This window comes from Juglans regia, chromosome 9, assembly GCF_001411555.2.
Source record: "Juglans regia cultivar Chandler chromosome 9, Walnut 2.0, whole genome shotgun sequence".
Classification (NCBI taxonomy): Eukaryota; Viridiplantae; Streptophyta; class Magnoliopsida; order Fagales; family Juglandaceae; genus Juglans; species Juglans regia.
Genome location: NC_049909.1, coordinates 14640501 through 14653551, shown reverse-complemented (window position 1 = coordinate 14653551; position 13051 = coordinate 14640501). Strand labels below are relative to the sequence as shown.

At 34.3% G+C, this 13051-nt stretch overlaps 2 protein-coding genes across 3 annotated transcripts; one reads left to right on the top strand and one right to left on the bottom strand.

The window, feature by feature from the left end:
- Positions 1–1230: 1230 nt before the first annotated feature.
- Positions 1231–4780, bottom strand: LOC108994426 (SUMO-activating enzyme subunit 1B-1-like). The gene is made up of 10 exons (XM_018969642.2): positions 4549–4780; positions 4315–4366; positions 4015–4210; positions 3668–3747; positions 3466–3582; positions 2752–2802; positions 2289–2355; positions 2010–2113; positions 1819–1923; positions 1231–1733 (listed from the first exon to the last, which is right to left on the bottom strand). The coding sequence occupies exons 1-10, from the start codon at positions 4629–4631 to the stop codon at positions 1617–1619; spliced, it is 972 nt and encodes a 323-aa protein (XP_018825187.1). The 5' UTR covers positions 4632–4780; the 3' UTR covers positions 1231–1616.
- Positions 4781–7714: 2934 nt separating this feature from the next.
- Positions 7715–11737, top strand: LOC108994418 (squamosa promoter-binding-like protein 13A). Of its 2 annotated transcripts, none has more exons than XM_035694057.1 (4): positions 7715–8071; positions 8516–8995; positions 10088–10221; positions 10914–11737. In XM_035694057.1, exons 2-4 carry the CDS (start codon positions 8583–8585, stop codon positions 11534–11536), a joined length of 1170 nt encoding a protein of 389 aa, XP_035549950.1. In that variant the 5' UTR covers positions 7715–8071; positions 8516–8582; the 3' UTR covers positions 11537–11737. The 2 variants fall into 2 exon arrangements, with proteins under 2 accessions (XP_035549950.1, XP_018825174.1); XM_018969629.2 differs by having other exon boundaries at positions 8489–8995.
- Positions 11738–13051: the final 1314 nt, after the last annotated feature.

Genomic DNA, 13051 nt, shown 5'->3' with positions numbered 1-13051 from the left:
AATGTATTTTAATGTGATACAACAGATTATAAATTTACTTTAATTATAAATTAAATATAATAAATTTAATAAAATTATGTCAATTTATAAATTTATTTTGTATAATTTTTTGTATTTGTAATTTTTTTTTCTATTTTTCAGTAACGGAAGGAATTTAGACCCATCAATCAGGTTTGAATTTACAGATAAAATAATGATGATAAGCATGACCAAGCAATCTTAAATGCTCTTCCTTTTTGTTACTCGGATCTGAGAATTCCCTTTGCTTTTAGTTTTTTAGTTCCTTTTTCGATGGTATTAATAGCCTAGGTGATATGTTTTTCACCTGTCCTTTTTTTTTTTTTTCTCAAGTTTTTTCCCCCTCTTGTTCGGTAGTAGGACTCCTTCTACTTATCCCTCGACATTTTTGTGTGAAGTTTAAAATTTAAAATAGAGAGGTAAATACATGAAATAAGATTTACAATATTTGTTTAGCAATTTAATTGTTTTAGAGAAATCACTTTGAAAGATTTTAAATGCTGTATAACTACTTTTTATATTTATCTCTCTCATTTTACGTTCTTAAAATTCCGACAAATTTGGGAGTCTTTGGATGATGTCATGTATAAATTATCTTCCATTTCTAATTCACAAGTTATTTTATTTTCAAATCGATGTGTAAAACACACCTAATAAGTATTTACATGAAGAAAAAAAATGTTTGTTAGTCCCGTCAAGTGTACTGCTCAAAGTTACTGCTAACGTATTTTATTTTATTTTAAAAGAAAATTTTATTCATCATCTATTTTTTCATCATCCTCTCATCCTCTTATGAAGTGACATTAGATGATAAGTTCACAAGTGAAATATAATAAATAGTTTTCAATCATCTAATACCACATCATAAGATGATAAAAAGATTATGAGAATTTAAATGATAAATAGCATTACTCGAATAACACTACCCTTATATGAAATAGATTGTATGCTTTATACGCCGACTTATAATAGAATTTTACAATTCATAAACTTTAGAAGCTTAAAAGGTCACAAATGAATTGCATCAACCCTTATATATATTGTCATTGCCTATAATAGTTTTATACTTGATAATTTCAATGATATAAACATACAAAAGTAGTCAAATTACAAGAATGTATTATAATTCAAGTAGGGCATCAGTTAAGAAAGAAAATCCAAATATTATTAACATGGTCTTATTCCATTCAATCAGGACAAATTAACGGTGACTTTATGGCAACTTACTATTCACGGTGTGTTTTTATTGACTGTAAAACAGAATGGCCTCTCAAACCTTTCACAGGATTACCAGCATGCACCATAGATCGATTTGCCAGCTCTTAATACACATGTACAACTTAAATGTGCACATTAAGAATATGAAAATGTCAGCCTTAAAGTGTCATAACTTAAAAAGTCAGTGCAAGAATTGCAGAAATATCAGTATGTCCTACAATCTAAGCTTCAAACATTAGGAACAACAACAATATATCCTCCAGAAGGGGTTAGTTTCTTGGATAAATCTGTGACCGAAATTCTCCAATTAACTGCAAAGAAGCTATCACAAATGCTTCTAGTAATACCTCTCTTTCATAAGCTTCCCTCAGAAAGGCAGATCAACTTCCACTCTCAGGGTTTGAAATGTCCTCTATTATGCCTTTTCCATCCATAGCATCGAAGAAGAAGAAATTTTTTAGGGGTTCCCCTTTGCCTGAGATCGCTTTGATAACCTCCTATGAATATCATGATGAAAAATGTCATAACAATGTGTTAAACATTCTGAAAACACACTGGTAACAAAATAACTTGATATGGCACCTGTCCAAGGATTCCTCCAATGATGGCACAAACTGGAGGGAATTCTCTAGTACCCATTACCAATCTTTCAAGGAGTTTGTCGGGAACATGAGATTCATTCAGTGACTGCCACAGAATTATGTAACCAAGGGTGAGAAGATGAAAAATGTGATTACAAAAAAAAAATAAAGAACAAATTCCAGGTATAATACATTTGCCTCACAAAGTTCCTTTTTCAGCTTCAGGATACCAGGAAGATCTGCACTTAAAACATCCCCTGGATTACGCCCCTCAACCTCTTCAAACCTTTCCATCACTGGAACAAGAGTGAGGATAATTTAGTCATTATCATTCTATGGATGTAGACAATTTGTACCAACTAAAGCCAATCTCTAATGCACAAGTGAAAACAAAATAATGGGGATGATAAGCAACGTAAATTTTTTTCATTATATTTAACTTAGAAGCTACAACTATATAATTTACCAGACCTCTCATGGCGAAGTATAGCTTTGTCACTTTCCTTGGAAGTGCCCGCCAGGGTACTGAAATCGCTTCCTGCAATGGAAGTATTATAATCAGAAACTTTCTCTGAAGTACGCATTAGCTGTAGTCAGACAAAAGTGCTATACACTGATACATCTTATTCAATAAACTTATTCTGTTCCAACTTCATATAGGGGCCCTGAGTCTTTATTCCTGGTACGTTCATATGTTAGGATACGTCTATGGAGCTTAAAGAAATCACAGCTGTTAGTGTAGAGTGGTGATCGCATGGCACTCAAATGGGAACGTTAGGGTTTGATTCAAATTTTACAATAAATCCCCCCTCTCCACCTCCATACTAAATGAATGGGTAAATAAAAGCTCATTGGAAAAATGGGATGTAGTACGAGTAGGGTATGTAGATAGAGTAATTAAACAGCATCAATGGAAAGAACCATAAAGCCATACCTCGATACTTGGATACTGAAGTTGGCACTTGATGTTCTCGTCAAGTTTTTTCTGCCAAGAAATTATAACAAAAGCATTAAAATAAGTACTGCTTCTGTCAATGAGCATAAAATTTAAAAAAAAATTAAATGGTAAAGCTGCTAAAAAGCTAAAGCATACAAAATACTGGTCGAAGCATGGGTCAAGCAGAAACATTTTAGCACTATCATATGAGCTATTAACCATTCCAGAGCCATAGCAGTTCAGTTGAAACTCTTGATATTAGTACAGAAAGTCAGGTTCCATTTTCCGTTAACTCCTAGGGCTTGAATACCAATCTAAAGTAACAAGCTCACAGTGACATATCCACCAGAGATATCATATGAGTACACCGTATAAAAAGAAGTAAATGTTAAAATCGTTTGATGCAGCAGACATGGCATGCACTAATGCCTTTTTTTCAAATAAGTAAACAGTAGCAGTCATGCTAGTGTCATTTTTCATCCAAATCAACAGTTAATAAAACAAATAAAACAGCCATGTACATAAAGCAAGAAAATTAAGCCAACAAAGCAGCACCCACGGGGAAACAAAATTTGGTATTGCTAAGTTTGAAGTCAAATAGTGACAGAACAAAGTGAAGCTAAAATAACACAATAATACAGAGGAGAAAAACAAACGAACGAACCCTAGCAACAGAGAAAAGTGAAGATTTAGATGGAGTAAGATGATCACCTTTGAATATCTATGGTGTTGCAGGTCGACAAATATTTCACCACAAGAGTCTCTACAATCAACTGTATAGAATGCTATATGCTTAGATAACTTCCGGCATTTCTCATTGATTGATTTCTGCAGCCGAGAGTTTTGGAACATGTCAAAGAAACTTATACAGAAGCAATGAATACATATTAAAGGAATCGTGTTTCTAGAGTACTTTGGTAGCAAGGGAGCAACAACTGGCAACTACGACATCATAATTATCAAAGAAATCCCCACCAAAGCTCGAAATGTCACCTGCAAGATTGGAAATTGAGTTTTAATAATATATTTTTCACATTTACTTGCACCAATAAATGTAGATAATCTTTTGTACCCACCAAGTAACAATAAATGTAGATCATTAGTTAAACCAAGTTGATGCTGTCAGAGTTTGTAAATTTATTAACATGGAAATTTTTGTACAAATATTATACACATAATAAGAATCTTCAACTATAACACTAGCAAGTTGAACGAGAACTGAAAAATATTAAAAAGATGCAAAAGCAAAAAGGAATAAACCTTTTTCTACTGAAACACGAACCATCGGGTTGAAGTCTTTCAAAGAATCACAACAAAGCTCGGCAAGCGTCTTTCCACCATACGCATTCTCATCAGGAGGTATCAAAAAGTTCGCAGAGATAGCTTCTTCAGTCGCGACCCGATCATCCACCAATGTCAAACTACTAACTCCCGCTAGAACAATGTTCTTGCAAAACTACCCATAAAAATATAGAATTGACACTAAAATTACTGAGAGAGAAATAAGCCAGCTTCATCGAAGACGGTTCCATGAAAATTGTTAAAGAAACTCAGATTTACCTCAGCAACAGTCCCTTTCATTCCACATACCAATATATGAGCTTTGCTCAGTCTAGGGCAAGAAAATTAAAAAAGAAATAAGAGAAACTTCAAATTAAATATTCCAACACGAAAATTAACAAATTGTTACACAAATTATTGATAAGAAAAGCAAACCATACACTGTAATATTTAATATCATTGAATAAGAAAAAAACATGAGCAGAGATAAATAACACACACATATATAAGTACCTTCTTTGTGTATCAACACCCCAAACCCTAATTTGGCGGTCATAGAGTGCAGTCTCCTGCTCCGTCAACACCTCGCCGTCCATTCTTTACTGCAGCCTATTCCACGAATTCAAAGCCTTCAACGAGTGCGGAACAAAATAGGAAACCCTGATAATCGGAATTGAAAGTAGGCAAAAGAAACCCCAGAAAAGCTCGAATGGTTAAGTAAAGAAGCAGCAGCAGCAGCAGCGTCGTAGGGACTAGCGAGAAGAACTCACGATCCGGTTTGGGAAACTCTGGGCTCACTCGCTTACCATTTGGGCCTTCTTTTCCTTGGACCTTCATTACAAATTATAAAAACGAGACTATTGGGCTGGTTAAATCCAGCCCAATTATATCCATTTCAAGTATTTGCAATGAAGATGATAACTTAAAGCTTTGGGAGTTTTTATAATAATAAATTTATAATTAGTTTATAATTATTTTCTCACTCTACTTGAAACAAAGGGTAGTTATGTAAAATTAAAAATTATAAAATATCAAAATTACACTGGTTGATTTAAAATTAGTTGTAAAATAATTGTAAGTGTATCATTAAAATTTTGTGTCATTTTTTAACTATCTCAAATCTACTTCTCTCTTTTTAAAAGAAAAAAAAAATCTTTAAATGGTATGGAGAAGAAAAAATAGATAATCATAATTTATTTAAAAGAAATAAATCGTTCCTCTCAAATAATCTGTTAATCTTAATTATCGGGGCCCACACATTATTGTGCCACATAGGGGTGTAACTAGTCCGATTCGATCCGATTTTGAACATATTTTATAACCGAACTAATATACACGAGTTTTGGAAATCTAAAAGCAAATACGGACCAATTCATCACTGAAATCGAAACTTTTAATTTTTCCAATTTCAATCTGGTTCAATTCGATTTTTTCAATTTCGATCCAATTCGATTAATATTAATAATCCTGTTTATATATAATATAGATAAATATATATATATATATTCTGGTCCGGTTTGGTTCAAACCTATTTTCAAAACATGAAAATGAGACCGAATTCGAATCAAACTGGAGCCGTTACTAACCTGTCCAAATATTTCTTTTTTTCACCCTTAGTCCCACAACTTAGGAAAATAAAAAGGGGAGGATGACATGTACGCGTGGTCCAAAGGTTCTTATTTTTGTGTCTGCATCTTCTTGTGTGAAAAAGATCAAGACATGCGCAAGAAGATGCAGACATGAGAGTTTTAACATGCCAATAGGACATTGAAGTAAGTGAATTGTTCCTAAAAAGAATAAGCTGCTTCTTTGCCTCCTCGACAGTCCACAATACTGCCTTTGGCCCTTTAGTCCTACAACAACTCTTTACAGGTAAAAGACCATCAATATTAACCTTAACCATAAAAATAAAGTAATTTAAAGCAACCACTAGTGTAGATGCATATCACATTATATTGAAAGTCTCAAAAAGATGTACATACTATGAAAACAACATGTGTTAAAATATAAATTAAATAATAAAATATATATTTTCACATAAGGTTAAGCTTTTGAGATAAATAGTGATTACACGTGATATCAGAGCAGATGTTTTGAGTTCGAATCATGACTCTACACTCTATCTCATTTGATTAAATATTCTACGTATTGGGCTACCCGTTAAGGGAGAGTCTGGTCTACACATGAGGGAGAATATTAAGATATAAAATAAATAATAAAATTTATATTTTTCCATAAATTTAAGATTTTGAGACAAATGATGATTCACATGATATCACTTTTAAAAATATATAGATTTTATTATTTATTTTATATCTTAACAATATGATGGCAGTTAGGCAAGTATGCCTCATCGTCTAGCGGTTTAAGACATATATTTTTCAAGTAGGTAGTTGAGATTCAAATTCTCCTAATATAAGTATTACGAAAGGAAGTTGAACATGATCTCATGGTATGCATGCCTTATCCCTGAATCAATTAAAGTCGATCTTGCAAATTGAGTCTAAGCATATTCAAATAATAATTATAATGTAAATGAATCTCTTCAGTTTTCACCTTTCAAGACAAACACAACCATGCTAAAGAAATGCTAAAGAAATGAGTCCTAGAAAACATGACATGATCGGTAAAGCATGATAACATGTCATGGGCATGGACATATGCCTAATAACAAGTCAAGAGTCATGTGCAAAATGAATTATGTATTTATGGGCCATAAACTCGATAATATGTCCTGACTTACGAGCATGTTGAAATAAGACTTTGAATATGATTTTTGAGTAATGTGTAAGAATGAAAGTAATATTACAAATTGACGTGATTTTATCTTATCTATTATATATATTTTATAATAAAAATAATTTTATTATTTGATAAATTATATCAAATCACGTTAATTTATAAAATTATTTTGATATAATCACTTTATTCCCAATTTAAATTATCAAATCTCTTCTATATATCTTTCTCTTTTGCCCACTATATCTTAAAATTCAAATAAAAATCTTGAAGATGTGAATCCTAATTTCAGCAACACATGATACGAGGTAGAGGCCAATAAAATATGACGTGAGCCATGAGCACGTTGGAATATAAATGGCCCAATTTGAATAGATTTCTTTTAACAAATAAGTTGGTGCCACGTGGGTAAGATTTTAAAAAAAATCAGCTGAAACAGTCCCAAGCAGCTATCCGTTGCCATCAAGGGAAGCCAGCAAAATAATCAGCGTACTTTATGGGGGCCCTCCAGAAATAATGATTAGGGTAGGCTTGGCCATACTCTCCACTCTCCACGAAAAGTCTCTGAGGCAAGCCGCAAGATTCCCTTTTAATACTTATAAATTGGTAAATAATATTTTATTAAAAAAAATAATGAAAATTTAAGAACTTGATAAAATTTTACATAGATAATAATTTAAGGATTTTTGCTATATATTAATTATTATTTATTATATATTTTCCATACTTGATAATTTTTTATAAAATATAAATTATGTGTAATGAATAATAATTGATGAAAAAAATTATTTTATATTTAATAGGTTAAAATTGATAAAAATATTTTTTTTAAAAAAATGGAAAAGAGATAAGAAAAAAAAATAAAAAAAGAAGACATGACATGAAATGTGAAACACAATGTCGCATGCTTTATCTTAAGCATCAATCTCTTGTACTTTCCATCTCCTGGCTCACAAAAGTTGAAAGCAACCAACTGGGTAGGCAGGCAGCCCCCATTGGCCTTCTCTTCTCAACCCATAGTAGAAACAAACCCTAAGTATGGAGAATAGAAAATACTAAAAAAGCTATAAAGTTAACTTAGAAAACCCAACAAATCTAAGCTCCTCTTGGTCCCCCCTTCCCTTCCCCCCATTGGAGCTCCTCATATACTTGATACTTCCTCACTACTGAGCTATTCTGCTTAATATGCACAGCCTCAGGTTTTACTAGCTACTTCATTGGTTGTAAATGCTGCAATCCTTGTCAGTGAATGAGTGGCTGGAAAGAGCAAACTGTTCTTCCTTTGCTGTGATTGTCTGTAAGTATTCTCTGACTTCTTTCTCTTTCTTTATTCTAGTTCTTACCCTTGTTTGCAATTTTTAGTTTTTTTAATTAAAACGTAAACTTTCTGTTTCTGATATAGTTTCTTGTATTAAACTGTTTTTTGGCCTTTTATTTCAGCAAAAAATGGTGATGTTTCGAAGATTCCTTTTGCACTCGTAGCTTTGCGGCTCTGTTTATAGTTATTTTAGATTTTATTTTGACTTTCTACTGTTGCTTTGTTTGAAATTTGATACGATTTCAAGCTACCCCATAAAGATGTATGCAAATTCATTTTTGTCATATTTTTCGATTCTTTGGGTTCCTAAAACAATGCTTATTCCCCAAATGATTTGCAATTCTTGACTTCTTGTTGTGTAATAATTTGATGCTGTTGTGTAATAATTTCTCCAAGGGTGACTCAATTTCATTGTGGAAACAGAAGCTTTAAAAGGTTGGGGAGATCAGGTGTGCGGAGAAGTAGAAGAAATCTAGAAGTGAGAGTTTGTATGGACTGGCACTTGAAAGCACCTTGGGGTTTGACAGAACTAGAACAAGAAACATTTCCCAACACACAAACGATAGGCGGGTCAAGTAGCTTTGGTGGTCACAGGACCAGTAAAGTGGAGTTTTCAGTAGATTTGAAGCTTGGTCAGTTGGGTAATTCGGCCAATGAGCTACTGAATAAATGGAAGGAGCCCGAAGTCTCAAAAATATCATCTCCAGCTTCTGGGTCATCAAAGAGAGCAAGAGCAGCTAACAATGGTAATCAGCCAGTGTCATGCCTAGTTGATGGGTGCACTTCAGACCTCAGTAATTGTAGGGACTACCATAGGCGCCACAAGGTCTGCGAGCTCCATTCAAAGACTCCACAAGTATCCATTTGTGGCCGTAAGCAACGGTTCTGCCAGCAGTGCAGCAGGTACTATACGAGTGATGGTATATGTGGTTCCAGCTTGTGTAAGTCACATCAGCTGTGCAGTTGATCACTTGAATTCTGTTTTAGGAATGTTTATTCCTTTGGCTAATGTGTTATAATCTGCTTTTTGTCAATTGGGTATTCTTCCTTTTATGGTAGCTTTTTTTGTCCTTGTCTATCATTCAGATCTAGAGTGTTTGCTAATTAAAAGCATCTGAACTTATCTAAGAACTTCGACCTGTTACTTGAGGCTTATAAAAATAAGCATCGGAACTGCACCTTGTGGTCTCTTGCTATTAGGGATATCTGGTGTTACTTTATTTGAGAGGTGTAATCTTAAGCAACAAGAATTGGACAGAAGCATCCTTTCTGCATATAATAGCTTGATAAAGAGTAGATTAGTATACAGAGATTGCTAACTTAAAGAAAAATATATTTATATCATGTAAAAGAGTGAACCTGTGATACCCCATATGATATGGATAAGGGTAGGTGGTGTATGGGATCCCACATTGCTTGGGAAGGAGAAGTTCTTGCTCTTTATAAGGTTTCAATGGAGCTCTAATTGTATCATTGACTAGTCATTTTGGAGTATAGGCCATGTGGTTTGGGCCTTCCATTGGGATGTTACAAAACCACTGAGGAGCTGAGTTTATTTATATATATTTTTCTCCAAATGCTGTGTCTAGGAGCACTCTCACATGGCCTTAAAACCTTCTTATTATATGGAAGCTGTGACTTAACTTTAACGCTCTTTATCCATTCATGCCTGTAGATGGCTCATCCTACAAAAGGTCATCCTCTAACATAAATTATTATTCAATTTTATATGCTCAAAAGTAGAGGCAATGACAAAGGCAGCTGAAATTAATGAGAAACCAGAAACTTCCTATCAAAATTTTCATAAGATCTTTGCAGATGACTAGCCTGGATTCTTCCTCACACTGTTCCTTTCGTGCAAATGTGATGAATATAAATTTTAGATGATATCTCAATAATACTCCATTTCTTAAGTTATTATGCATAGAAACCTTCTAGACTGCTCCATTACTGCTTGCAAGCCTAGTTCCTGAGCTTCCACCACTCTTTTCATAGGTTCCATTCGCTGGAGGAATTCGATGAGGGAAAGAGAAGCTGTAGAAAACGTCTTGATGGACACAATCGAAGGCGGAGAAAACCTCAGCCAGAACCCCTGTCTCGATCTGGGAACTTCTTGTCCAATTACCAAGGTTAGCTTTGACAATAGATGATTGATCCCGTTGTCTGCACTGAAGTAGGAATGTGTGCCGGTATGCATGCACATACATACACAATTAAGCTTTTGGGACTAATATTTTCCTCTAGAACTCTTATGAAGGGGAAAAAAAAAAATCCTCTAGAACTGTTTGTGTTGAACATCAACTCAGCTGAGTGCTCCATTATTTTCTTTGACTGATGGTAAGTTGATGAGCTAGTAGCCACTACATTCATGTCTAGAGGCCTATTTCAATCTCTGCTAAGACAGCTATTGTTTTCCTTTTTCCTGCTAGAGAAAATTATGATTATTAATATGATTTTCAAACTGCACAGTAGCTCTTTTAAACTACTTCTAAAGGCAAAAAGTTCCCCATTTTGGAAATCATTTTAACTGCAAATATTCATGAATTTATTCAATCCAGCATGACTATGAAATGCACATGGATATTAGCATTTAACGTTGTTTTTATAGTTAGTTCCTCTTCAAAGTTGCTTCAAGTTCAGCTTACAAACGAAGGTAGTTCTAATCCCAAACTGATTTTGACCGGTTGTTGACAGTCTATTAGGAACCTATACTATAGTAATGTTGAGAAGAGCACCAAAAGACTGTAGATGATCTTGACAATATAAACTTCTCTCAGTAAATATATTTATTCTTTTCTTTTTTCTTTAATTATTTTTTCAGGCGTCCAGTTGATACCATTCTCCAGTTCACATGTATATCCCCCCACCACCATGGTGAGCCCAGCCTGGGCTGGAGTTCTCAATACTGCAGCAGATGCCAGACTTCATAACCAGCAGCAACAATTATGGCTACTAGATAAAGAAAAACTGTTTCTTGGATCCTCCCCCAGTACTCACAGCGCCAATCATCTTGGAGGGAAGCAAATGTCGTTCTTGCAGGGTGGCAGCACCATGCTAAACCACCATTCATCTCTTGAAGCTCCTGTCTGCCAGCCACTTCTGAAGACCATTGCTTTATCAGAAAGTGGTGTGGCTAGGAGCAAAATGTTTGGTGACAGGTTAACGACACAAGTCCATGATTCGGATTGTGCTCTCTCTCTTCTGTCATCACCTCCGGCACAGTCATCTGGGCATGCTTTGAACCACGAAGTGCATCCTAACTCAGTCTCCCTGGTGCAGCCCCTAGGCTCAAGTTTACATGGAAACAGCTTAGACCCCATGAATTCAGTTCTGATGTCCAGTGGCAGTGACAGTAACATTCATTGCCGCGGAAGGTTTCACATGGGATCCGAGGAATCACAATTGAATGAAACCCCTCAAACATTTTCCTTCAATTGGGAGTAAAGACATTATTCTGATTTGACCTTCTTGCAATATGATTCTGGATTCTTTTGGGGTCGGATCAATTGCAGGTCTCTTCTCTCTAAATGTAAGATGTTTGTTTATTAAATTCCTTTGATCCGTGAAAGTAATTATACTATCCTAATGTTTATGTGAGTAAATACCATGGCTCTGCGTTTTGATGCCGGGCTGATTGTGTGGAAAATTCAAGTTTCCTTTGCTTTGTTTTCCCCTTTTTAAAGTTCCATGATTACTCGCCCATGATGGCAACATATTTGATCAAATCCTGTTAGTTGTATACTTATATAGCTCCCTAATCCCATGTAACATGAGATTTTGACTTTTGAGTTCCATTATATAAAAGAGTAATGCTACTCATGATTTCTTTTACCATCATCTTCTCATCACGTGGACCTATCATTTAATGCCATATAAGGGATGTTGGGAGGATGATGATAAATAGATTTTTCCTATATAGAATATTAATCCACTGACAAAAATTCAAAGCAGTGCTATGATATGGAAAAATATGTATGTTATCATATATACATCCATCACAATGTTGATTCAAAATAGTTGAAAAAGCTCAATTTTCTTGATATCTCCTATACTGTAGTTCACTTACCTAGTAATAAAAATGGCTTAAACAAGAAAGAAGAAAGTAAAAAGAAAAAGCCAATATGTTGTGTTCTGATCTGAACCACTCTTTTTAGGTATAAAAACATATGAATATTAAGATATGTTTCTTCTCTTTTTAGCATGTTCTTCTTCATCACCTTCATCCTTGAAAGCACCATTTTTTTAACTCATTTCTAGCCCTTCATAGTGGCATACAATTCCAACATCACATTCAAAGCAAGCTATGTATTCCTTTCTGATGCTTTTCTGATTCTGTGCTAATCTTTTTCCTCGTTCCATCACACTCTGTTGTAGCCTTTCTGAACCCAAGTTCGTGTTCAAGCTAGTTTAAACTGTGCGCAAAATATAAATAATGCGAGTAAATTGGTAACTTGAGGATGCCGAGTGCTGAGACAAAGCAAAGAGAATTCGAAAAAGTCTTTTGGGTCTAAGAAATCATCAAAATCTAATCATTTCAGAGAATGGAAAACTATGTGATGACATTATGGCATGGATAGTTCCCCAAGTGTAGAAAAGCTTCCTCTTTTGAGCAGACAGACAAAAAGAAGAACGAGAACAAGGATGAACTAATAATTACAATGGAGGAAACTGAGGGCTTTGCACGACAATATTTTTAAGGACATCTTGATGTTTGATGAACTCGTTTATTGCCCATAATTGGGTTGGCTCTCCCCTTTCACCTTCGGATTTGGAGGAAAATGAGGGTTTTTTCAATTGAAGGTAAATTGTTTGGAGTAATGCTATACGCCACACTTTCATCCTATCTTGATCATATTAAGTGGTATGTGGCATATTCATTATTATTAGATAATAAAAAAATATGTAATAAATTATCATTTAATAATAATAAATGTACCACATCATACTCAGTAGGATGAA